Source organism: Vanellus vanellus (genome assembly GCF_965231255.1).
Source record: "Vanellus vanellus genome assembly, chromosome: 19".
In the NCBI taxonomy this organism is placed as follows: Eukaryota; Metazoa; Chordata; class Aves; order Charadriiformes; family Charadriidae; genus Vanellus; species Vanellus vanellus.
In genome coordinates this window covers 4,096,632-4,124,601 of record NC_138924.1, presented here as the reverse complement: position 1 = coordinate 4,124,601, position 27,970 = coordinate 4,096,632, and the positions used below count along the sequence as shown (strand labels likewise).

Below are 27,970 nucleotides of genomic sequence, written 5' to 3'. Positions count from 1 at the left end.
ATGCAAAACCCTGATGCGCATGAAAACACAGGCTTGCAGTCCCAGCCACCTCCTGAGGAGCAGAGTTATGGAGCTACTGCAGTACATGTAAGACAAGGTACAGACGTTTTTGTGTCAAGGAAGAGGCCAGCAAAGAGAGAATACCTGATAGTTGCTGTGCTGTGCTATGTGAATTTAATAAATTTCATGGATTGGTTCCTTGTACCAGGTGAGATCCTATTTTCTTCTTCTTCTAAGGAAAAATAAATTTAAGTTCTCAATAGCTCTACTTTGTAGTTACAAATATCTTCTAAAGTAAGGATATGCTTTATGTCTTTTTAATCTTTCTCACTTATCTGCTTTAGCTTGTTGGTCATACACTTAACAAAACTTCCAATTATAAACTTGAAAGACCAATAAATGATGTATTAGTTATTAATGTTTAGTAGAATACTTATAAAAATCACATTTGTTAAATGCTTAAGATTCATATTTTTAAATCTAAGTCTTTTATAAACAGACTTTAGCATACAGAGTGATTAGTCCATTTTTGTGTCTGGATTCTACAGGCTTCCCTTTATTGTCTACAGCAGCTTACCAGGCTTTCTTTGGATCTAGTAGATTAGATACAGCATTCCTTTGTCTGAATAATAGTGATGCTGTTTCCCCCATTAAAAGTACAAAAATAATGTTGTCTTTGTGCAAGCTTGTTTAGGGGAAGCTTAACTTCCTCATGATCTGCTAGAAATTGTGGGATTTCTGCAATGGAGAGTATAACATGATTGTGTAAAGAGAACAGAGACCCACTTCCGTAAGCATCACTTACCAAATTTACAGCTTGTTTTCTAATAAATAATATCCTTTTCCCAAAATGTGATTTATTTATTTATTTATTTTTACCTAGCCACAAAGAGTAAAGCATTGTGTCTAGTAAACTGGTGGGAAATCTATGTTTTTTCCTCCCACGTAAACTGTGGTCTCTGTAAATTCTTCTGTTTAGCATCGCTCCTAAGCATCTATCATGTTTCCAGGGATCTGATTTATAAATCAGGAGGAAACAGATGTTGTCAGCTTTCTATGTTTTACTTCTGAGGGGTCTGGGAATCATAAATGTTTTAAAACTTTGAAAAAACCCAAAGGATGGATTGTTAAATTTGGAATTAATATCTAGTGACAGCACACAAACTAATTTTTTTTGCTACTTAAGCCATTCAGAAATTTAAGATATTCAGTCAGTGTCTAAAAATTGAGAGACTATTGGGTTTAGGAGTTTAAACTTTTTTTCTTTTGACTTCTTAACCGCATATATAAAAGAGAAGGAAACAAGTAGGAGTGAATGCTGAATGATACTGCAAGACTGGTAGTGAAAAACTTCAATGTATGAGTTCTATTGTGAAGAAACTTTCCCTGGAGAAGGGCAGGGGACAGGAGAGGATGAAAACATCTTTGAGCAAGAACTGGGATGCTAGGAGGATATGCAGTTGGAAGTACTAAGTGCAAGCAGTCATTTGGCTCACTCCAGGCTTTGAACTATTCTTTAGCTGCTGTACGTGCTAAGAGCTTAAAATTTTCAAGAAGTCCTGTGAAGAAAAGCTTGCCTACTTGTTAACATGCTCAGTTTCTTGTGAGTAAGGTACCTTCATGGACATGTAAGAATTCAAGAACAGAAGTGGGGATAGTGCCTTTGAAATATCAATCATCTACTTTAGTTACAATATATGACTAAAACAATTTTAAGTTAAGTCTATGACCTCCTTGGCCGTGGGGGAAATCTGTAGTGCAGTTTATACCACAGCAATATACTGTTCATGCGCTAGAATTCAGCTGCATTGCAGAATTCTTGCATCAGTACACTTGAGTTTGGCTGTCCATATGTATGAACATATTGTTAAATTTAAGTTAACAAGAAAGTGAAGAAGGAGAGGCTTGAGTATTTGTTTAAAAGTAAGCTGGTGGCAGTTAGGAAGTTGTGGTTTCCTGGCAGTTTTGCTCACGGGGTTTGACAGAGTTTGCATCAATCTTCACACAGAAAAAAAGCTCTTCCACTTAATTGTCAGCTGGAATTGAGTCTTCAGTTTGTTAAAAATGGTGATCATGCAGACTTTCCCCCCTCTGATCTGTTACCCTGTTCCGAGCTGATCAGATCAACGCTTTGTAATTTGCCAATAACTGGTCAGGCCAGTTATTTCAGTTATGTGGAGGGCATAACATTTTTAATGGTGCTCAGTGTAAAAGTTAGTTTGAAATTAAGTTGTAGTTCAGGTCAAGTCTTGTGTTAGCTGTGATTTTTTTCTAAATACTCTATTAGTTCAAAACTGAAGTTCCTGTAATACAGTATTTCTGTGTGTTGATAATTGCCTACCAGAAAGAGTGAATACAATTGATTGTTCTGTTTTAATGATGCAAAATGTTTGAATGAAGTCAACTGACTTAAATTTCTGAGACCACTAGGGAAACCCTAAACACAGAATATGTTCACGAGTCACTGAGAAACAGCTATAAAACTGCTGGTGCTGCTGTTAGGCTAGACCATGATCTACACTGATTTCAAATCACATCAGTAAATAGTGAGGACATTGATTATGCTGCAGCCACAGATACTGTAGTTCTTGCAAGTGCTGTTCTTGAAATAAATCTGTGAGCTGGCAAATGAATAGAATTACAAGGAATGAGCAGGGTACTTTGCTGTCATTCAATGTTTGACTCTGTTGCAGGGATCCTGTTAAATATACAGAAATACTTCGAGCTTAGGGATGGGGATACAGGTCTACTGCAAACAGGTAATAAAGTCTCTTAACTCCAGATAGTTTACATTGCCTTGCATCTATGTGGTCTGTTCCTAAAACACAGTCTAGTTACTTTTTTCTTCTAGTTCCTACTTGTGTATGGTATTGCTCACTTCCGCTTGTGAGCAGGCTGACTACAATGCAAAACTGAAAATCTTTGGTTCAGGGAGGACTGGTGTTGTATCCTTCAAAAATCCCACAGTATATGAATCAGAAAAGATGAAGGAATTTCTCAAGAAATACAGAACTTGAGCAATTCACATGTTTTGTTTTTGTATAGGGTTCTTTGAATCTGCATGTATCTTTTTCTAAATTTCAACCTACCTACTAGTTCTGCAAACTCAGCCTTCCTTTAATCTCTGCGCTAAAAAATGACCTGAGTTTGTCTGAGGGGTGAGGAGTACACAAGATAAAAATAATTTGGCCAATATTGTCTTTGCTCCTTCTTGGATTTCCAGTGTTCATCTTGTGTTACATGCTGGCTGCCCCCATCTTTGGATACCTCGGTGACCGATACAATAGGAAGATCATCCTTGGAGCTGGTATTTTCTTCTGGTCTGGTGTAACATTAGGCAGTTCATTCATCAGTGAATCGGTATGTTGCTTTTTTAGAGGGTACTATGAAAATGATCTGCATGCGTCTTGCAGGAGTTGATAGAGTCCTTCTCTGACCACGTTTGGAAAAACTATCAGTGAGCACTCACTCCCCAAGCCTGTACTAAATGGACTTTGTGCAGGAATGCTTTATGGGATGATAGAGTCCAGCCTAGGCAATGGAGAATGTACGCATTACTGTCACAATTGATGGGATCTTATTTTTGTCCTGAATGTTTGTTGATTATGACCTTAACAGTGTAGCAGCTTGTTTGGCAAGCTTGTGGTCTATCAACCCTGTCCTGTGATTCCCTCTGGGCATCACTCTAAGTCACTACTGTGCAGAAAGTAGGAAGCACAGCAGTGGGATGCAAGGGAAGCAGGTGTGAGTGGAGGGAATACAGACATATGCAAAAGGCAGTTGAATTATTTTTTCCTCTGATACATTTGATCCACTAAAATGCACCTCTTTAATAGTAAGCTTTCTTTCTTGCATGGGCTTTCTTGGGCTATAATATGTCTTTTGCCTGCAGTATTGCTGGATATTCTTTCTTTCACGAGGACTAGTTGGCATTGGCACGGCCAGTTATTCCACAATAGCACCCACCATCATTGCAGACCTGTTTGAGGAAGGAAAAAGGACCACAATGTTATCTATCTTCTATATCTTCATTCCAGTGGGAAGGTTGGTTTTCTTGCTAGTAACTGACCCGCCTTTCGAAATTCTGTCTGACCATACCTGCAATTCAATATACCCCGAGCCCTGATTAGACATATTTTGATGTATATTTGCATTGGCTCTTGCAAAAGGACTTGTCACTTGCTTAGCATTTTTAAATAGAGATGGTTAGGTTTATTTCTATATTTACCTTGAAGAAAAATTTGCCTCTTTCCCCCAACATTTTTTAGGGAGCATCTAAACTCTGAAAACTGGTAGGCTTTGAATAAAATATTGAATCAATGCTGAAAGAAATATGTGCGTGGGGGTAGGTAATTTATTTCTGGGTTTTGGACGAGAAAAGCTTTCAGCTATTTGTTCACTTGACAAACTTTTCAAGAAGCCTCCATTAAACATCTCCCAAGGAATAACTGGCACTTCCCTCTCCTCTTTTAGTTAAATTAACTTTGCGTCTGATGAAGAGGTGGAGAAGGGCTTTTTAAGTAGTTTGGAGGCATACTCTTTATTAGAGCAAGTAGCCAAGGCTGAGCCCAGAAGGCAGATTAAAACTAAAGGAATTCCTGCAGGGCTTAATTCATGTGGCTGGCACAGGAGTCTAGGACATTATTGCCACCATCTTAAGTCTGGTCTGAGGAGGTTAGACTCTCTTTTTAATACTGGCTGGCAAGTAGACTAGCATAGACCGTGAGAGTTGTTTCTGTTTATCCATTTTGAAAACTATGACAAAATACTTCTCTGTGTTCTCCTTATCTGGTAAGACATGTCATTTCAGCCAGCGAGAATTCATTGATGCCTACTGATTATTCCTTTCTGTTGCTTACAGTGGTCTTGGTTATGTCCTAGCAGCTGGCATGGCACGTGTCACAGGTGACTGGCACTGGGCATTCAGGGTGAGTTACTCACTTTCACTCATGGCTAAGCCATTCACTGTAAAATCAGAATCATCACTGGGGTTTGGATTATTTATGCTCATTGTGTTAGAAGAGGTGAGCAGTGGAAAGACTTTCTACTGTCTGACTGGTCATGAACTTGGTGTTTAAGAGAACTCTCCCTGCAGGACAAGTGGCAGATTTATGCCTAGCTCTTGCAGAATGAAAGCAGGCATAGGTGAAGTTGTACAGCAGCCTGGGCAGGTGCTGATGTTCCTCTTACCTGAGGACACACTTGGAATGGTTGTCAGTGCACCAAGACCTCCTCAAACAGAGGAAACTGAAGGTAAAATTATCATTATACTGGTAGCACCAGTATAATTCTTCAGGAAAATACAGAGAGATTATTTTCTGAAATGCTGTTGGGAACAACTTCTGTTATTTGAAGGTTTCAAGAAAATAACCTCTTCTGTTCTGGTCATGTCATCGTGATGTCTCTCCATACTGAACACCTACTGCTTTGGAAGTACTTTGTCAGAGCCTCCTAACTTATCTATAAAATTAACTAGCAAGTACAGGATGAGTGGGGAAGAATGTTTACTGGAATAACAGTCTGATGTTATTCAGATAATACTGATGACTGCATCAGTGATTCTTGCATTTGTGGCCAGAATACTATGGTACAGTTTTCTTTCTTCACATGTTTTTCTCCAAAATCAGTGGGAGTGATCATGTATCTGTATGATGGGGATAGAGGATCTGTTATCTTTCCTCCAAAGTGACCATAAATCACCAAAATTGCTCTTCTTCTTTACAAATGTGACCTGCAAACAGCAAGTCACATCTATTTCTGAACATATCTGCGATTCTCCAATGTGTAATTCTAACGCTGAATTTGAATTGCTGTGGAGTTTTCACTATAAGAAAAAAGGTATCCCTGATCTAACCAGCCTTGTGTCTACAGATAACTCCTTGCATGGGAGGTCTAGCATTGGTTCTTCTGATCCTACTGGTCCCTCACAGGACCCAGAGAAGGATAGCAGCACACAGAGCACTGAGCATCTCCGGCACAATACGAGTAGCAGCTGAGAAACCAGGTGCACACAGAACTGCCAAGGCTACTTGGTGTCAAGATGTCATATCACTTGCCAAGAAGTAAGTGATTTTAGCAGCAAAGGTTCCCTCCATTGAGGAATGACCATTCCATTATTAGAAATATGACCTGCTCAGTTCCTTTCTATTTCATGCTGTATACGAGATGATTACAACACCATTAATAAAAATCTTTCTTCCACTTTTACAGGAATGCTACACAAGAGATCAGAAATATCTTTGCTTCTGCTATCCTCCCATTTTGAGGAGGGAGAAGGAGGCAAAGTTATGATAGCAGTGTGCTCCTATTCAAATCCAACTCTACTTTTTACTAAGCTTCCGCTTCCCTCTTACTTTAACATGCAGGGTAAGCTAGATTGGTAAAAGTGCATATTTTGCAGGTGTAACTTTATCTGCAATTCTTACTGCCTGAGGAAGGTTGGATCAGCATGTCTCAGGCAGTTGTTACGTGGTATTTGTGAGCCTGGCGCGCCTCTGATACAAGAGGTGAGGGTCTGTAAGACCCCAACATTGTTTATAAAGTTATTGTATATGTGTTTTGACCCGCTGACCTGTGGCTGGCAGATGACCTCTTCCTTTTAATCACACAAAAATTAAACGCAATACCAGCTGACCTGCAGGATGAGGTAAAACACTGATTGCAGCAGGTTTCTCACTCCTGTTACTCTGCAGTTTGTGAAAGCCCTTGCCAGGGGCAGGAAGGAAGAGTTGGATCCTCTCGGAGAACAGCAGGTGCCGCTGTGCAGCTGCGCCAGAGCCGGCTCCGCACTGCCGGTGCCTGCAGACTGCTTCCTCGCGGTCCCGATTAAATGCTTTTAGTTTTAAAGACTTGCTTTCCTGGGACCTTGTCTGTCTTTGGAGTGTTCTTCTTCTATAGAATCCAGCGTTTTCTAATTGACAATCAGATCTGCATCCTGTTTTTGCATCCTCACACCCCTTTCTAATATCTCTCATTTCTTTCCTTTGACTTTCAGTTGGAGTTTTGTCTGGTCCTCGCTGGGTCTGACTGCTATGGCCTTCGTTACTGGAGCCCTGGGAATGTGGGTACCGGTGTTTCTTTACAGGGCTCAGGTTGTCCAGGGCATTGTATCACCATGCCTCCGTAAAACATGCGATTCATCTAACAGGTGAGGTGTGCACAGCTGTGGAAACACACTTGGAAACACTGCACAGTGCTAAGCCACAGTTTGTTTCCAAAGGGACAAGGTAGGATGTTACTGTGAACACTTCTTGTGAGGGCAATTGGGTGTAAATGTTAGACTAAATTGCTTCCAAGTATGCTGAGACGCTCCTATTTGTTTGGGTTTTTTTATAATCCCTCAGTTAACTAGAAAGATGCTGCCAGCCCTATTTAAGTAAAGTGGAAAGAAGCAGTAATAGGAACACTTGCAGGGAAAGGAGCAGCTTTAGCAAGGAGACTTCAGTTGACAATTTACTGTGCACTCCAAGCTACGTAAATACCAATTTAAGTATGTTTAGATCCTGTATTTTGGTAACTTTCCTGTTACCTTCTTGTTAGTCTGACTTTGAAACTACTGCTGTGTTGGCCAGGTCATTGTGACTCCCAGCATCAAGCAAGCTTGGTGAAGTTGATCTAGTACGATAATTGTTACATCAAAACAGGATAATTTGGTCTTGTGAGTAACTGCCAGTAGAGCTCTGCTTACAGAGGCTGTCCATACCAATAAAGATTCATGAATAAGTATCAAATGTTGGATGGGCAAGGGCGATTTACAACAGGAGAGGAATTGAAAGTAGTCATAATACAACTTCTTAGAGATCACTTTTCACCAGCTAGGAGTAGAATTTGTCTCCTTACAATGTGTTATCCAGAATAGAAAAAATGTATTCGTTGTTCCCCTTGAGTCTTCATGGCTAGCCTCAATAACAGTGAGCACTGGGACACTTTTATGTACTGACTCCCTACCAGTGGCCTCCATACACATGTCCCTACGTTTCTTCTGGAGGCATCCCAAATCTGGTTGCAGTCTCTGCCTTCACGATGGATTTACAAGAACTACCTGCTTACTACATTGTCTTTCCAGGTAAAGGCAATTAACGGGGAAAAGCAGTAATCACACCTCGAGTGTGTCCTCTGGTAATGGGGTTCTTTTGTTTTTCTGCAATGGAATAACTGAATCAATTCAAAAGTGATTTCTGAGTTGTAGTGCAAACCAGATGGATTGAATAGTTATCCGCAAGTACTTCAATGGGAAATGCAATTCTCCTTCCATGGATGCCACTGTTGGCACATTAGTTAACAGCAAATAATGCCGAGGAAGGGAGTGAACTCAGGAGTCTGGCTCAGGGTGGGCAGAGAAGGGAAGCTGGACGGTTTAAACTGTTCTGTTGTATCTGTTAACAGATACAGTTTAAATACTTCCTTTATTAAGCTGAAGGTGTTAGCCCGTGTTTTGTTTTCTAATCCACCTTCTGAATTATTATTCTACGGTAGTGTTGCTAGAGCAGACATGGTCTTCAGGGTAGTAAAATGGAGCACCTGATAGTTTAACCTCATGTACTGCTTCTTACAGGATGCTTTAAAAATAACCTTGGCATAAGCTAGTGCCAGAAGCAGCATAAGGCTGGGTTGGGGCTGTTATTCCATGGGGATGTAAAGAAACATAATATAAACAACTGTGTCAGACCTGTTGCTGATGGTGCTGGGAGAACTGAGCTGCACATTCCCAGACCCGCCCAGGGATACTTTAAGGACGTTTTCCCCTCTGTCGGTTCAGCAGTTGCGGCTTTGTTTAAGGATCAGGGCTGTGTCACTTAGACTCCCTGGAAACACGAATTCAAATGGCACCACAGCTGACTCAGGTCTCAATCCTTTCAAGGTAGATAAATAGGCAGTATGAAGTTTTTATTCAGGTTTTTGTGCAGATGCTTTCAAACAGATCAGACAGATAAGTGAGCATTCTTAGGCCCCAAAAGATCCCATAGTAGCCTTTCCCCAGGAGTAGGCCTCTGTACTTTCCTACTCCCTGTCAGCTGAACTATGCTTGGATTTATTTTTCACTGTTCCCTTTTCTTCCAGCTTTAGGTTTATTTCAACTGCAGTTTACAACACATGAATCTTCTAAACACAATTCCATGAATGCTTGGATCAACTAATGTCACCTTGGAACTTGCCTCTCCCAGACAAATCTCTAAGATAGTTATTGTGCCTAGTGACAATCTATATTGTCATTATCAAGCTATAGTGAGTGATGGATCTGAATTCTGAAGAACTTACAGGGAGAGTACAAATATGCTTAAAGTTTGTTATCTTGCATAGCAATACGTCTTCTTTTTTCTTGTAGAATTATTGAATTCTTCCTAATCACCCAGAAAGAAATTAAAAAGTAGATGCACTGTAATTTAAAGGAATAGATCATATCCTACCTGGTTACTTTGATTTGCAGTCAGAGAAAGCTTAGAAAAAGGTACAGAACTTATCATGTGGCACTCTGAAATATTTAAAAGCAGTTGTGCTCAGAACACAATGCTCCTGTCCCCATTTGCCTCAGGAGAATTACGATGCATTAAACAATCAGTGGCACCACTGGTCTTGTTGCAAGAGACTTGCTTTGTCATTAGGATCTCATTTGGGACTGAGAGAAAAGCATATATGGAAGTCCCTCTGGAAGCTGAATCTTCTAAGCTATTCAAACATATACTTTTAAAACATGAACTTGTCATTCCTGGAGAACACATTAGCATTTGCAGACACACAAAGCTGAGTGGCATTTGAAATTCTGCGTTCAGAAAATACTACATGGAACCGCCCACTAGTTAACTAGTCAATATTCTTTGAACTCTTTTGGGATGTGGTAGATGTTTCCCATAGTCAGAGAAGTGACTCATCTCAGCTGTGCTAACTAGAGTGTTATAATTTAGAAGTATATAATTCTGCGTGATAGGATCTCTTCCAAGGCAGCAGATTGCGATACAGAGTTATTCCATCTGTGTTTTAGGGATGACTGAGTAGATTGGTTCACAGGGTAACCAAGATGACTGTGTCTCCTCTAAATCACTGGATGTCCAATCCAGGTCATAGTGAGAAGAGTCCTCCTTGAGCCTGGGTGCATAACACCTACTCTGTAAATGGGAAAATAACTGCTCCGCATGATAGAGCCTCAGTTGCAGAGGCATAGCTTCAACTGAGGCTTGGGATTACATCCATTTAGAAGGAGTGGGAGGGTTAGATCAGGTGGAATAAAATTCAAGTTCCCTCGTTAAAGATTCCTCTGAAACTAAGGGTATAAGTAACAACATTTTTTTTTTCCACAGTATGGCCTTACTATGCTTAACTGAATCCTTTTCTTGTCACCAGCCTAATATTTGGAGGCATCACCATTGGGACAGGGATCTTGGGTGTCATTGCTGGGGCAGAAGCTGCAAGAAGATTAAGGAAGATAAACAACAAAGCTGATCCTCTGATCTGTGCCACAAGCATGTTCATTTCTGCTCTGTGCCTCTACATAGCTCTGATGGTGGCCCAGACAAACATTCTTTCCACTTTTGTAAGTGCCAATCTGTCTATCATTAGCAAAATGTCTTTTGGGATCCTGGGGAGAAAAGAAAGGGGGCGGAGGAGGCAAGGGGTTGGTTTTGCAGAATTCTTTGTAATCTTCTAGACCATTAAGAGATTTCAGTGACTTGCGACAAGGTGGCCTGCCGGCTAAGCACTGTGCATGTTGCTCTAATACTGCCCACAGCTGCAGTCTGTCCTGCGAGAGCCACGCTGTGCGTTATTTAGCCCAGTAAAAAGGGCATCCAGTCAGAACATTATAAATTGGGCCTCAGGACCTACAGAGTTTGCCCACACTAAGGAAGAGAATAGTAAGCCTATGTAATTAGCTGCATAAAGCTAGTGTGTCCCTTATGCAAAAATGTAGTTAAAGGAAGCCTCGATCTTATGTTAATTTTTAATGCTATGTGACTAATTTAGTATTCTTATTTATTTTTGCTCTCTGAATACTTAAAGATTGGTGTACTTGTGACTGTACAATACATACAGTTCTTGCTAAGAATAATTTGGCCATCACCTTCAAAGCCCCAAATCACTAGCTGATCTTCAAAGTCAAGCTTTTGGCAATGCAAACTGAAGTATAAACCACTTAAATTCTGTTCTCAGTAAAGGGAAAAATAGACACTTACTAGGAATGATGAATAGTTCAAAAAAATCCCTGTCAGAGGGAACTGAACGTAAACCTTATTTTAACTATAATCTGGTAACAGCTAGGGAAGGACTCCAAGCTGTTTTCCTGTGACTCCATAGCCACAATTACCATGATTAACATAAATAAGAGGATCCAAGTAAAGTTAATTACAGTAATCAACAGTTCTCTGCAAAAGGGTACTTTTGCAGTTATTTTTCTTCTAAGAATAACACTTATGCAAAGAGGTTTTCCTTTTGACGCCTCAGGAATGTGTATTCCTGTGGAAAAACACCTTTACACCAAGGGAAAAAACAAATGGATTTGTGTGTCTGTGTGTGTATTCACAAAGCAAAATATGAAATTGAAGATTATTTTGAGATTCAAGAGAGGAGATCTAAGTGCCAAAAGAATTAGCCATTTTCTTTTTCTGCTTCTCAGGTTCCCACATAGTTCCACTCTGACTATGTTCTTCAGTTCTTTTTCTGTCATTAAAGTTGGAGAACAACAGTTTCATTTGCCAGCCTGTGTTAGATGAGCGAATCAATATTATACTTTTGAATTAACAAAATATACCTTTTATTAGGACTGATAAAAAGAAATTTAAGTGCTTCTCTTCTTGCAAACAACATTCAGTTTCCAATCAGTGTCATATCTGGGAGGAAATTCTGAACTGAGATATGGATAACTGCGTTCCTTAAGTTTCTTCCCCTGGGCAGACCAGTTGGTCTTTTAACCAGAGACTGCCATTTTGTCTTTTGCTTGATGTGCTTGATTCAGGTGTTCCAAAATGTAATAACAATGTGCAGTTGGTAATAAATTGTACAGAATCTAAGCACTTGATTCTTCTAGTACTCTTACTACTACAGCTGCTTAACTATTGCCTTCTCTGGCACCAGCCATGCCTCTCCTTGCTTTCTAAACAAGATCTGACACTACTCGTACTGGTGTGAGAATTGTAGCGGTGTGCCAGCTGGTGCATCTAATTTGAAGGTCCCACTGAAACAAATCTTCCATTTGTGTAGGACACTAGCAGAAAACTGGCTTTCTGGTCACTGTCTACTCAGGCACACTGACATTAGCAAACCTGTCTCCATCACTTCCCAGTGTGGAAGGTACTGAAGCAAAAAAGCATACGTGCATCAGTGTGCAATTACAGTAGTTTCTGTATAGTGCTTTCCACTGTCTTGGGTGGATAATGAAAGGGAACGAGTCAGGTTTATTTAGCTATGGCCAAAGCTGCAAGGAATGTTTCAAAGCACAAGAATCCTCAAGTTAACATGGAAATATGGCTGGACTTCCAAGGTTTCTGTTGGGGTAGGTGAACTGAAACGTAATGAAATTTCTCTCCTCTTTCTGGACACTCAGTTCTTGATTTCAAAGACTACCTTTGAAAAGACAGAGAAAAATTACCTGCCTTTGTTATATCAGAGGAGGCTCTGTCTGAATTTGTTCCTGTATCCAAAACAAGACAAAAGATGTGTGCTCTGCAGTGCAGCAGATGCTTTGAAAAGTCATGACTGAACCCTGTGACTGGGAACCTTGAACAGTATTTGGTGTTGCGATAACTTAGATTTAAACAGACTTATCTTTGATGGTAGTGCTATATCAGGATGCAGTCTTGCCCTGCAACTTGCCTTTGAAGGAGGCATTCTGCAGCTCTTGTCTCTGATACACCTGCCTGGTGTGGTTCTTTTTGAAAAGACAGAAATCATTGACCACATATGGTCCAGCCATACTGATTCCCTACTTTTTTGCTGAGGCATGTGACTGTTTAAAAGTAGAATGTGTGTTTGGCACTGACATTGATTACAATCTAATTCTCTTCATATTAGTTTTAGGTATGAATGTAAACAGTCATCTACAAAGCAAAACCCCCTTAAAATTTGGGACGTTATTCTGGTTATATCCTTTGGAAACCAAACTTTAAGTGTTGTCTGTTAAAAAGGTTGGGGATCCTGGAGAAGGTTGGATGGGGCCAGGCTGGATGGGACTTTGAGCAACCTGGTCTAGTGGAAGGTGTCGCTGCCCACGGCAAAGGGGATTGGAATTAGGTGATCTTTAAGGTACCTTCCAACACAAACCATTCTATGATTCTAAGGTGACTCTTTTCTACGTACACTTAGATTAGAATGGACATGCTACAAACATGATTACACGAATTTAATGGAAACCTTTTCAATCATTATTTAAAATAAGAGACAGCATGAAGAATATGGAGAGATGGTGGGAAGAGAAGGATATACTTTAAACAGAGCATTGCTCTTGTTTTCCTGCCATCCTCAGCCCTTCTCCCTAAGCAAGTACAGTACTTCCAGGGTATCTCCACCTGTTTTGAAGAAAAGAACATATGACTCTCTCCTCTTTATTGATTGCAGTTGGTTTGGAGTTGGATGGCTGAGTATGCCATCTATTCAACCGTATTGCATTTATGCTGCATGAGAAAGTATAAAATTGATATTGGTTTTAGACAGAATACTTTGATACAATCTGTAGAATGATTACCTTCCAAAACTGTCTGAGTTAAATTTTTCTAGTGACCTTACAACTGCAATCCACACAAAACCTTAGGAAAGAAAAGCAAAGCTAACAAAGTTGCGTCTCCAATGTTAACTTAATTACGTATGAAATAATTATTCTCTGGAGTATGAGGCCTTAACCACTGAATGTCACATTTTCTTACCATGGATAATTTTTCATTAATTCCTATTCCTTTGAACTCTAGGTGAAGCACATAACTTGTTTCCTAAAGATGAATTTGACTTACTTTCTTGCAGTAGGCATGACATGCTCTTGTTCTTAGGAGCTTGTAGTGATTAAATAACATGGAAAAAATATGAAGAAAAAGGAAAACTGGAAACAATACTTTAAAAGTACTAAACATCCCAAGATTTCTATAAGGGAGATAGACCCATCTGTCATTTGATGTGTAAAAGCAGGTAGCCATATATTCCATTGATGGTATCTAGGAACAGTTTGAGAGTCTTCAGAACCTTCTGCACTAACCACTGTATTTGCATCTTATTATACCTAAAGTATCAGCCAGGATTTAAATAAATCCCTTTGTTCTTTTTCTCCTTCCTGTTTCACTTTAACCTGCTCTATCTCTTGCTAGCTATGACATAACTGACAGAATTTACATAAATTAATGCCATTATCACTGTATAGCAGGATTCAGCTGCACTTCTGCATTTGCCTGTGAGTACTGCTTTGACCACTTCACAGGCTGCAATTCTAAGTTAAGCAATAGCACATTTAAAGTTTATTTGTATGGAATCGGGGAAAAAAAGAAAGGAAGGTCCTTGATGAATTTGGATCTTCCAAGAGAGTTCAGAAAGTATTAGCTTGAAATAAGACAGTGAAGGGCTAATATTTTCTGGTGGCTGCAAGATTTGACATTGGTAGTCCTTATTGCCAGGTGGCTTGGCAAAATGCTGAACAGTGTGATATTGCTACCCAAATCAATAAACATGTTTCATTTTGTGTTTGGCCCAAAGTTCTCTAATAAAAGATGTTACTTGCTTTCCAGCTAAGACTGGCATGCAGCATAGTTTCTGTAGTCTACAGAGTGTTATTGCAACAGTCATGGGATTCGAGAAGAATGATTGCATTTTGTCTCTTGCACAGGCAAGGTCTGCCAAGGTTGTATCAGTGGAGACTTTGATAGTGGGATGCATAAATCTAAGAGCTAAGACATAGTCAAGGAATATGTGAAACGAGTGATATTTGTTATAAAACTTAAAGAAAAGTAATTATGTATGGAGGAACAGATTCAGCTGCAAATTAGAAAACCTATATGAAATATTTTAAAGGAAAAGATGTCTGGATAAAGGTCTGTACAAAATATCTCTGTACTTCAAGGAACTTTGGAGAAGAAAACACATGAACAGTACAGGCAAGAAACACAGAGGAGGGTGTCATAGGAAGATGTATATAATAGATCTGGTTCTTCTTAGGAGAATGTGAGCTACCCCTCTGAGAACATCTGATAGTTTGCCACTGTGCCTTTCTTAGGACTGTGTTTTCATCAACCAGATACAGCACCTTGACCAAGACCTTACTGAACAAGATGCTGGCACTTGTTATAATGGATTTTATTTCCTAAGTGCCATCTAACTTTGTGGTCTGTGTCTCTGCCTTCTAGAAGTGCTCCAGCTTAATAGCGTAGCTTTAATGCTTTCCTCAAGTATCAATTAGTCTGTGCAGCCTGCTCAAATCTATGTCCAGGGCTGGCTGAAAGGGTTAATCTTTTCTAAGACCACAGCTGTAAGAACTGTTGAGGGCTCTTCCACTTTTCCTGATGGCTGAGTCTCCATCTGTGATGAATTAGGGAATTCCCACAGGGCACCAAGGCTTTGAGGCTGCTTGTCTCTTTTGGAGTCCATTTCATTTTGGAAGTTATCTCTCTGAAGGAGCCTTTAAGAGTACTTGTACTGGTATAGAGGTGTTCTATTGGTTTCATTTGGAAATGTGAGCGAAGGGAGATCTTTGAGCACTTTTTAAACCTGTGCTGAATGTTTCTCTTCACAGGCTCTTGCTTTCCTCTTCTTGGGTTCAGCAGTTCATTACAGTTTATTTGGGAGAATGGTATATGTTTCCTATTTTGGTTCTTCTGCTGAGGATTTGTGACACAAAGCAACCGACATACCTTCTCTGGTTCCTTTCCCCCCTTTTAAGATAAAGTTAGTGTTTGTAAGCATAGACAGAGGTATTTAATTTATAAGTAGATGGCTATGTACAATAACTCTTAGATAAGCATGGTCAGTAAGCCTGCCTTCATTTTCAAAATAAAGAAGGTCAATGCAGCGCACATAGTCACTGCTTTCTTCTTTTTTTGCAGATTTTTATTGCATTTGGAGAACTGTTTCTGTCTGTAAACTGGGCTGTTGTGACAGACATACTGTTGGTAAGTGCTTGTGAAACTATTTCCTTATTTTGAGTTTCTCAGCCTTTCTCAACATAATATTGTTCATAAGCCTGCATCTTGGTGGTCAGAAGGACCTCCGCCTTCTAGGAAGAGATGAATGAAATCTTACTAAGAATACCCTTATTGATACCCTACTAACGTTAGAGATGTAATCACGTGCAAAAATGTACTGCTGTGCAAAGATGACAGTAACAGTATAGGTGTGGTGGTGCGGTAGTCCAAGTTCATTGTAAGCCGAGAAAGATGTACCCATTTGGATGGAACTCATGCAAGTGGAACTATCTAGTGCTGCTGATGCCCACACTAGTTTGGATTTTCTATACAGCTCTGTGTTGTTGGATGTCTGCCAGAAAATGGTCTGCACCAGAAAGAGAGTCACTTTCTGTCTGTACTCAGAGATTTCTATGTGTGCTCCAAAGGTTTGAAAAGGTGATCCAAATGAAGGAAAGCCAATATTCCGTAAACTGAAGTTAGCGAATCCATTACAGTTCATCATTCTGTGAACTATTAGCAAGTTCCCTTATTCCAGAATACAGTGCAGATAAATTCCAGCACTTGCAAGTCAAATTCATAGTGGTGCTGCACTGCCAAAGCGTTAGGCAAGCAGCAATGCTTATGAGACTCTTGGGGATTCCAGGACTGACACCACAAGCCCAAAGAATAGCAGTGCATTATTTCACTTGAATTCTGTCATCAGTAACTTTCTTTAGAAAGGAATGATGTGAAAAACACACATCTTGCGGCACAGTAAGTCTAGATATCAATGAGCAGCTAGGTTTTTTTATCATTGCAAAGGCTTTTAGGGTTAGTAATTTTTTAATATACTTGAGTTTACACTCAAAGGAAAAATTTGGCTCCACAGTCACTAATCAGTATCTGTGTAAAACAATATCTGGAACAGATATTGTTACTGTCGCTGAACTACGCAGATCATCACAGTCTTATGAAGTAGTTTACATGACTTTTTTTTTTTAATCCATAGTATGAACAAGCTGAATATAGTTTATTGGTCAAATAAGCATGGAAATGGTCTACCTTGTTCATATCTAGCAATCAAACTGCAGAAAGCTGATTTAAGTACCAAAGACAGAGCTATTAAAATGATTGAAAGTCCTTTTGTTGCTAGCCATGGGCATAAGACAAAGCATCTAAATTAGCACTATCCTTTTCTACAAAGAGTAGAGTACTGTATCACAAATGAGACCCGGAGAATCTTTGAAGCCTTTGAAGAATCTTCTTTTTTGGGATGACTGTGTTGCAGAACAGTGGGTGTGACCATAACCCAAACATTTCAAGCAGGATGCTACTTGAGAGACCAAGACTGTTGAGACAAGCATGGCACAGGCAAAATGCTGATGCCGTTGGTACTGAGAGAAGGCAAAGTAGGGAAATTGTGTAAAGCCATCAGGAACAAGTGAGAGAAGAACCAAAGGTAAGGGCAAAGCAGAACAGAAATCTCTGACTGTTTCCCACCCTCAGGCTAATGATGGAAAACCAGCAGATGAAAAGATCCTAAGCAAGATTCATGGGAGCATCTTCCATTTTCCGTAATAGTTTTGCATTCTAAGGCAGCTGAAGTCTATCTGCAGGTTGCTACGGCAAACCCCACTGTCAAAATAATTCTTTCATATAAGAACCACAGCGAATGTGGTAATATGTAGTGATGCACAATAACATGTCACAAGGGTCTAGGATAGTAAAGAAGATTTGCAGCCTGTGGCTCGTTGAACACAGTTGCCCACAAGGCTGTAATCATTGCTTGCTACCACGGGAATTGAAAATTTACAACTGAGGTTGCTGTCACTTAGTTGCTCAGATATACAACTTGCTTGGTATTCCTAACAACTAACTAAAAACAAGTGGCAGAAAAACTGAGCAGAGACAAAAGTATCTCTATTACAATCTTCCATGTAAAAGGATATGAAAGTACATAGCCAAATGCTGAGCATCGTCTAGTGACAAAAGGAACTAGCTGTGAAGCACTACAGAACTCTTCCTTCCACTGACTTGACCTTGCCTTGTTGTCGTGAGCCTGTTTATCCTCAAAGTTCGGAGCTTGAAGAATCTTTCTTTACATTCTGATTGAGGTGAATGAATGAAACAACTTCTATTTCATGGTTCTTCAACAAAGCACTGCTGGTAGTGACTATTGTGTTATGTTCTCAAGTTACTCTTTCATGGTACTGCTCTCTACCTGTCAGTTTTCTGCACTCTGGAATTTTAATTAAAAAAAGAATAATTGCAGTCAGCATTAGTGAATTGGTTGCCTGCTTAAAACCTCAGCCACCAGCAAGAGGGTTTTGTTTCTTCTTCGACTCTCAAAGAGTGGTCAAAAACAATTATCCTATGAGAGGAGCTGTAGCCTTGAAGAAGTGAACAGATGCAGAAAAACTATCACTGGTTGAAACCGAATTTTTTTATTAGCTTCTATTTCAGTTTATTTTGAAATAACTTTTTTTTTTTTTTTTGCAACAGAACCACATACTATTACAATTGGTATCCTTTTTACGTCAGTTGAGGCACCATTGAAGGATTTTTTCTAAAGTTTCTCAATTTACTTTTCTTTGAACTCTTACATCTGCATTTTAATTCTCTCCTCTGTCATTAAAGAGGAAGATGCCTTCACTGAGTTAGATACTATTGATATATGATGGGGAAAGTAAGGCAGGTGATTACTGTCAGCTCTTTCCTTCAGTTCCTTTCTGAACCCAAATTGCAAAGTGTACAAGGAGCTGTGCTTTCATTCAGTTCAGTCACTCGGGTCTCAGCTTGCTTAGGGAATGCTGCATCATATTGCAGCCTGCAGGAAGTCTATGCAGAGCATTATTGCCGTATCCTGGATCCATATAAACCCAGAAAAGGAGGAAGTTCTTGTCTCCGGAGTGACCGACACCCCTCACTTTAGAATCTTTTGGGTTTAGGTACAAGCAATATTGTGTCAATTGGCAGCAAGTGAGAAGGTGAAAAGTTTGGCTGAGCAGAGCTCTGTAGTAGTGGGTTGCCCCTCCAAGCAGACATGCAGTGTATTATCATGCGTGTGCTTTGGGTTTGATCCGTTGAATTCTAAATGTTGCTAACTGTTTTATCAGAAAAATTATGTAATTCAGCTGAATTTATGGATGTCTGCTCATTCAGTGGCAATCTTATTTGGGAGTTGTGTTTCATCCTGCAGAAAAGCCATGGGTTCAGTGTATTACTGCTATTACATTGACTGAAGGGTGTCACAGATAACAACAGTAATTTCTCTTTTTGCATTGTTTCCCATGTGAACTGGTAGGATTTCTGATAATGTGGCTGCATTTGCTAATGCATGTTCTTATTTTGCCATGAAAATGACTTTTCTTTCTTCCCACATGACACTACTAGCCAGACAATGTAGCTAGGAATTCATTTATCCTGCGACCTGTGGAGCTGAAGACAAAGGAGGATGCTGTCTGAATGATAAGGACTTTCTTCCTTTGTGGCTAATATATCAAGATGCATTGCATGTAGCAACCTTTGTGCCTCTTACTCAGCTGTAAACATGAAGGTATCTACTGTGCAACTACAGTCATAATGTGCAAGTGGAGCGGTGCTGTAGCTGCCTTGCTTTCAATATGCTGGCTCACTGGGAGGCTGTACATGGAGTGGTCCTTATGAAATATGTTTGCTGTCTGTGAGGTAATAGAACTCTGTCTTTTAGGGTTTTGGCAGCTAAAAGCGTAGGAGGTTCTGGAACTGGAAGCTAATAAGGAGTTTGGGAAGGCTACCAACATGTCCCCATCCTTGTTTGGAAGTGCCCTAGGAGGTATAGGAGCGTTTACCAGCCTGTCTGTTCCATCTGCTTTTTTAGCTGACAGCTCTGTCACATAGTCTGCAGTAAGATCTCTAAAACCTCCAGAGACAGCACAACAGGGTTTGCAAACTATATCTGTTTGGAGCATCCTGCTTATCTGTCAAGGCATCTGGACTGGGATCTTTTAGGAGATGACAGTGTGTAGGATGTTATCTGCATTGTTGACATGGCATAGGTAACTGGACAGTCACTATGGACAGGCAGGATGCTATGGCTATTTCAAAGTCCCTATGTGGGGAGTGTTTAGTTTCTTCTTTTTCGAGTGAATCCTACAGCGCATCGAGTTCTTGCGTATGGCTTCCATTGTGCAGAAGAACCTGAATAATGGTACAGGCAGAGTTTGTATGAGCCTGGTACCTACAGGAAATGTCCTAACCTTCTTTTCCATTTTTCTTGTTACAGCTTTGTTCCATGTGTCTCTTGTAGTTACTGATTTGAGATATTAAATAAATGTGGTAAGGAAGTGGTGCAGGGAACTGAGAGAGAAAAAGTGCATTTATCTTTTTTCATGCCTGCAATGCCCACAATATACCAAGTGCATAAAAATATTTCATTTGTATTTCTCAAACAGAGCCTGTCATTATCATTAAAAGAAATCTGAATCTAGGACAGATCACATGATATACTTGGAGAGCCAAGAACTGTCAGTCTCCAGTTTAGTACAGTCTGTCATAGCAAGGTCTACTTCCCAAGCTCAGAGTTTTCTGCTGTAGTTTCTTTATTTCTCTTTCTGTACAAGAGCCTTTTCCCAAAATTCAGATGCTTATCTGGCATTCCAGGCAAGTTCTGAGAGAAAACAAAACTTGGGTAGACTACATGCTCTCAGTCTAGGCCAAGGTGTGCCATGACCACAGTGAGGTGGAGCTGTTGGACTGTTCTTTAGATATGATATGCTTCAGAGTTACAGAAAACCACTTTAATAGCTTGTTGCCATCACACTGCATCCAGTTCCCTGCCAGTGTAAGAACAGTCATGTGAGATTGGCTGAACTGGCAGCTGAAATCCTTGTCATCCATGGAATGAAAGAACATATATATGAGCTCTTGAGAAACTCCCTTTCTGAACAGAGGAAATTTGGCTGTAGGAAAAAGGACATCACTGCTCATTGTTGTGTTTCTGGCATTCCAGCAGGGTGTAAAGCATGGTACTGCTTAGAAAACCCTGGCTACAGGAAGAGTTTACTAGGCAGAGATAAGAGGACAGTAGCCAAGTTGGCTATAATTTTTGCTAATTATGTTGGAGGAAATCTGTCTATTTTCTTTCTCGTTTTAGATAAAATGCTCTGTTAAATTTAAATGGGATCCAGAGCCTCACTTCCTAAGGAAACAAGACTTGCTACAGTCTGTGCTTTCTCTTTATGTTTCAAAACCATGTATTTCAACCCAATTTGATAGAGAGTTAGACAACTCAGGAAGGCCTGAGTTCATACAGGCCTTGTGAAAATAGGTGACCTTGCTGAGAAAAATTATCCAACTTGGCACCCCCCAGAAGAGCTGTGTTTTAGGGAAAGACTTTGCAGCATATACATCTTGTCAAACATGAGAGAAAATGGTAGAAATATGTTTGTGTGAGAGAGCGTGAAAACCACAGCAATGGAAAAAGCTTGGCATGGTACTTAAACTACAAGATGTAAATCATGCATAATTCTATGAATGGGTTTTTATAAAAATAATATTTTTTAGGTCTTTTCATTCTATATGTGCACCAATCTTCATACCAAGAATATATGTCATGCTAGCTCCTGCAAATGCAGGGCTGCAAGAGGGAAAGGAATGCAGTGCTACAGTATCCTCTGTCAGTCCACTCCTGAATGCAAACCATTACATTGATATAGCTTATTGTCTTTCCCATTTCTGCATCTGTGCCATGGATTGTAGTTTCAGTATCGTTAAAATGCTGTAAGTTACTGGTACGTATAGGTCCTGACTGCATGTGGCACTTATTCGCACAAGAGTAATTAACCTTGGTGTCTTGGACAATGTTGCTTCCTTACCCACCTGTTTTAACATCCATTAATGGGGTTTCACCCACCCTAAAGATGTGGCATTGTTGTTGCTATTGTGATATAGCTACATCTTAGTGGTAGGTAAATATTTTTAATCTAATATTCTGAGGTCTCTTTAAACACAAAATATGATAATAAAACTCTAAGTTGAATGTGAGAGCAGGATTTTTTTTTTCCTTCTAAACACAACTTCTCATGCATATTAGTGTTTCTTTGAAAGCAGGTATAGAGGCACAACTCAAACCTTGAGTTTGTCTCTTGGTAAAACACCAGTCACCCTATTAATTAGTGTTTGAGACACGCTGAGTGGTGTTCAAATCAGGTTCCCAAAAAATCAAGTTGGGGTATAGAGGAGTGGGAGAATATTAAACATTACGTCTCTGATATAAGCAAGTGAGTGAAAAACAAAGGTATGAAGGTTGAAAATTGCTTCTGTCTTATTCTGACTGTGAATGTGGTTTTGTGTAAATGTATTCTTGAAAGAGAGAGACACAAATTACATTGAATCCTACTGTACTTCTTCAGGCACAGTTGATATTCAGTAGCACAGACATAAAGCCCTTATTACCCCAAAATGACTATACTTAATTTTAAAAAATAGTTCTAATCTATGTGATGTTTTTTTGTGTGCTGGATGTGCGCCACATCTTCTTCTCCAATTTGTTATTTAAACTGTGTGCAGTCAAAAGCATGATAATTTTGAGGTGCTGTTACTAGACTAGCTATATCTCAGGTGCTTTCCAGTTACAAGCAGCAAACTTCTGCCATCATCAAAGCACCATCAGCCACCTTCTGGTCTGCCAGATTGCGTCCCTGCCCTCTGTCTTGACGTGGTCTGCAAGGTCTCAGATGATATCCTTTATAGCCAGGAACTCCAGGTCCCAGGTACGCCATTTCCCCCCAGCAGACTAGACCATGCCTGCTGACACAGTGTTGTAAGAGATTTTTGTCGGAGGCTGTCAGTGCTGAATGTCCTTATTAGTAAATCAGTACAATTGGACGGGTTACTGTCTGGAGGTTTTTATTAGTTGCATAGCCAAGTGAATCTGTACAAGCTGCTGTGAGTCTGTGAAGGGCAGGCAGGGGAGTCATGTTTTTCCTACTTCACTGTCATTCCCCCTTGTGTATTGATTTCTTGAATGTTTTTTTCCTCAACAAAACATCCAGTGTACTCTTTTGCTCAGAATAGCTTCTCTGTCTGTAAACAGTATTTGAATAAGAAATATATAAAAATTAATATAGTAATCTCTCTCGGATGATGTATAAGTAGTTGGCCTTTTATGAGATTCGCTCTGTTAATATTCATTCTCTTGTGGGTTTCATTTTCTTTCAGTATGTTGTGACACCAAGACGGCAGTCTACAGCTATTGCCCTGCAGATTTTGGTGAGCCATTTGCTGGGAGATGCAGGCAGCCCATATCTCATTGGTGCTGTAAGTGAATTCTCTGCTTATTGAACTTTCCTTAGGGTAGAACTTTTAGAAACTGGAAGACAGACACTCACCGAATTGTAGGTACTTCCTGGTCCAAAATTAGAAGTTGCTCAAATTGTGGCCTCGATACTAGAATACGAAAAGACATTTTTCTAAACATTTTTACGTGCATGCAACTTCTGGTCCTGTTATGCTGCAGTTAGGTAGAATATAATCCTATACCTTGTAGGTGTGAGTAATTCCATGCAGTGTGTAGAAATTTATTTTGATTTTAAATTTGCAAACTCATAAATTTCTGAAGGCATACATTTTGGCAAAGACAGTGTCATGGATATTGTACTTGGATTTAAGCGCTTTCTGCTAAGTTTGTGAGGAGTTTTGTGGAAATTAATCAAAATACCATTTTTTATCTTGAAACCTAAAACTGTTAATTCAAGTCTTAAGATTTGAAATCTTGCAATTAGTCAATGCTCTCTTGAAAATCAGGACAAGAGTGACTGCAATGGTTGCCTTTTGCTACTACTTGGCATTCAAAGCTCTGGTCTCAAATTACCTTAACCTTGAATTCCCATATTGCTTGAGACCTGATTTCTTTGCCCTTCCTACATTTACTTGATCTTTGGTGCTTCTGGGCAAAGCAACCTAGTACTATTTTCTCCCTGCAGTTCATTTGTTTTAGTTCCAGTGGATGATATCTGTTAGTGTTGTTTCCTTCCTTCATTATTTTTCATTTAAAACACAGTAATTCTGCACACAGTAGCTAACCGATCACCCACTTTGATTTTTCTGCTTTACTGGACACGGAAGAAAGAGTGAGTCATTGTTGCTGCTTTAAACATTTGTTCATATGGAAGTTTATTTTAAGTAGTTCACCTCAGGAATATCTGTTCTTTCTTTGTCATATGTTAACAGTGTTAGGGCCAGACAGAAATGTCCGAGTGAGCTGTGCCTGCAGCAGCTGTGCCTGCTGCTGGTCCAGTCAGACAGGAGATCCCCCTTGTCCTCAACTGGGTGAAAACCAGAGTCTCAACAGTGTAATCTGTCTGGCAGAGAAGACAGCCCTCTCTCACTGAGAGATTCCTCCTGCTGCTCTTTTTTTGGCAAATGAAGAGTTCACTTTGCCCATTGGTGTGTGTTATGAAACTATTGCCTTCACACTGATTTGACTGCATGCATGGGGAACGTAATAACTGGCATCCCTGTGTCATGGAAAATGGCTGAAATGATATGCAAAAACGGGAGGTCTCTTAAAAGCTTAAATATGTCCTTGTGCATTCTCCCTTCTTTGATTATTCCATTGATTTATGCTTCCTGCCTGAAAGATGAAATGTTTGTATGTCTTAGCCCCTGTTCTTTGCCACCTTTGAGGCACAGGCAGAGTTGAGGCTTCCTGCTGAATGTGCTGCTGCATAACTGTGTGCAGAATACTTCTTATGCAGTACCTTGCATGCAGTTGCCTTAAATAGCAGCTAATCAAAAAGTGTGAAGACAAAAAAGCTTATCCAGATGAGATTAACCTCAGGTAACCTTGCAACTTTGCAAAGAACTGAGACAATAAATCCAGGAATAAAACTGATCTATGCCCAAGTGGGGTCTTATGCAATGAGCACAACATTGTCTTCTGGAATGCTTCTGTGAACGAATATACCAACTCTGCCCATGTCTGCTGTTGATTAACCACCAAATCTTCTGCATTCATGTCTTGCTATTGTTTACTAACCTGCTTCAGCTAACCCTTTAGCTTAAAAACTGGCTGGAGAGTCAGGGAACAGTCTTTTTCAGAGTCCGTTTTTCTTCCCTCAGCGCTTCAGAGATTTTCTTACTAAGCATTTTAAAATTAAATACATTAGGTTTGTATTTTGGCCATTATGCTTGTTGTAGTCCCTAGGTGCCCATTTAGAGTTGATCTTGCTCTTATCTGCTTAAACTGTCATAAATAATCATACTGAACCCAGCAAAGGTTGAAGAGTCTCATATTTCTGTGTTTCAAGTCACATATCGTATTCTAACCATCAAAAACAAATGCAGGAATAAAAATGACTGCATTCAACGTTCATCTTTTTGTTTATGCTAACAAGAGATTTTAAGTTCCCGGGTTTAGTATTGAATCTTGTTGAGTTTCTTGAAATCAGCTTTTCTTTCTGTCTACAAAAATAAAATTCATGTGTATCATTTATAGCTTTTACAAGGTCATCCTCCAGCCTGTGCAAAAAGCAGCAAGCAGCTGCCTGTTATCTTCTTCTTCCCAGTTCCTCATAATGTCACTCCATGACTCCTCAAATGTCTTTTGGCTCCAGAGCAGACTCCAGTCTTGTCTCTTAAATTAATTTCCAGTTCTTCCCTTCTTAATGAGTGTTGCTGCTTGTGCCTGTATCAATGCTAATCCCCTGTTTGTATCCATTTGATGCTGTTCAGGGGTGGATAAAGTTAGAGAATAACACCAAGAAATGATAAAGTTCACTGCCAAATGTCTGTCCTGTGCTAGCTATCTGGAGATGGGCTAGAAAATGGTAAAATTAGTTAAAGTTTGCCAAACATTATAAACATTGGTTGCAGCATTGTCTACTCTTGTGACTGGGGGCACTGAAGTTATAAAAGAAAAGAGATTCTTTGACCAAATGGAAGCTGGACAGCAGTGAAGTATAGGTGTATTGGGTACTGAGTTTGACAAACTTTGGTAGCAGGCTTTTCATCTTTAGCTGCCTAGTTTTATTCTTTTCAAAGACCACACTGTAAACAGTCTGCTTAAACCAAACGAGGATGATGATGTTATCTCAGATTAAGGACAGCGTTGTTCACTCCCTAGATCTCCCATGCTATCCAGGACAAGAATGCTCACTCATTCCAGTGGAGTTTCTGGAGCATGCAGTACAGCTTCATCACGTGTGCTTTTGTTGGTGTCTGTGGAGGAGCTTTTTTCCTCTTGACATCTTTCTACATTGAGGAAGATGGTAAGGAAGCAGAGCGGCTTTGAGGTTTCTATATATCTTTATAACTTTTAAACCTGTATCTGATTGCTTTCCTGTTTTTACATTAGCCATGATATTGGCTCTATATAAAGTTAAAACACAAATATCTGCATTATGTTAATACTGCATTAATTTCTATATATAAAAATAAAAGGCAAAATCCCAGCAAAGTCTCATATTAAACAAACCTCCCATATTGAGCAAAACAGACTGCGGAACACTCAAGGATCATGGAAATGGTATCAGTGACACCTTCAAAACGCTGCTCTCTATGGAGGTAATAAAATAGCTTTACTGTAGGTAATACACCATTACAGACTTCATGAAAGGTGCAGTTCCTTTTCTGCTCTGGTCTTTTTGAGCCTAGTAGAACCAGTCCTAGCCTTCTCCCTCTTCCCTGAAAGAAGTCATATACAAAGTGTAAAAGACTTAAAGAAAACCTGTTGAATTGGACAGAATGCTATCCTTAATCATCTAGATTCTTACAACTTCCTTCTGCTCTGACTTGGTTTTCTAGGTACCAGAAATGAATGCTGTCTTTCAAATGAAAATGAACTCTGGGACAAGATTTGCAAAGACGAAAAGAAAGTACTTCCCTTTTTCTTTCCTTTTTGCTTAATGAGATACAGCTAGAGAAAAGGCCAAATAACTATTCCTCCATATGGCAGAAAATCCTGGATACTGACTTTTTGGGATGCTTTTGACTGTGAGTCAAAAATTGCTACTGCATTGGCATATGGCAACCCTCCCCCATCTGTGAAGCAGGCACGAGTATTCTGTGGAGCTGGGGAGCTCCAGAAGGTAGTGTATAGAGCTGTCACAGGCACGACTGCTAACCTAAACAAGACAGTAGCATTTAAGGCAGAAAGTCTCAAGGAGATTAGGAAGGGAGGCCTATGAATTTTCAGCAGGATAAGATTTGCCTGTAGAGTTTGGAAAATGATGATAGTACAAGAAGTGTTTTCAATTGTCTGAAATGACCAAGAGAAGCAGAAATTATCAAAGTCAGTGTCACATTCAAGAGTGGAGGGTTGTGATAGTTTTATATGTAATATGTTAACGGCTTCTTTAGAATCCTTTGAGGCTCTTCAGGGTATCCTCAGGCCTTGGATAAGTATCTCCTCTCATGAGTGAACAGTAGTAGCTGTAAAACCACTGAAATATAATGATCCCTTTGAGCTCTTATCTCTGAAGCACACAAGACTTTGCATGTGGTATCTATTGTCACAATGTCATGCCATGTGTCAAACAGGACACAATTAGTGCATCCAACTTTCATTGTTTGAGGTGGTGTCATTACCAGCAGCACCTTAAAGCCAAAGCCTGAGGAAGATAGCGAGTTGTGAAGTATTCTGAATCTTGGCTGATTCTCCCAGTAAATCATAAGGATTGTAAAGCACAATATTCCTGTAATGACTATGAATATCTAATGTAATTACAAATAGCATACTACAGCAACTGCAGGTTTTTGTTTCTCCCTCTCTCTCCATAATTTTTAAAAAATCTGTTCTGAAACCTGACTTAAACCCAGGTATTAAAATTTGGCCAGAGCTTGTGCCATTATGGGAAATAATAGAGAAATGTTTTTGTGACACTCAGTAGAGTGTAATAATCACCTTTAAAATAAAAGTTGGTGTT

The 27,970-nt window shown here is 39.7% G+C and overlaps 1 protein-coding gene across 1 annotated transcript; it reads left to right on the top strand.

Moving 5' to 3' along the window:
- On the top strand, positions 1 to 27,970 carry LOC309679662 (protein spinster homolog 3-like; the record flags this gene model as incomplete). Its single annotated transcript, XM_082493037.1, has 12 exons — positions 1 to 208; positions 2,694 to 2,759; positions 3,224 to 3,360; positions 3,893 to 4,044; positions 4,862 to 4,928; positions 5,872 to 6,062; positions 6,995 to 7,147; positions 10,339 to 10,528; positions 16,005 to 16,070; positions 23,265 to 23,363; positions 26,170 to 26,314; positions 26,850 to 27,970. 12 exons carry the CDS (start codon positions 1 to 3, stop codon positions 26,963 to 26,965), a joined length of 1,590 nt encoding a protein of 529 aa, XP_082349163.1. The 3' UTR covers positions 26,966 to 27,970.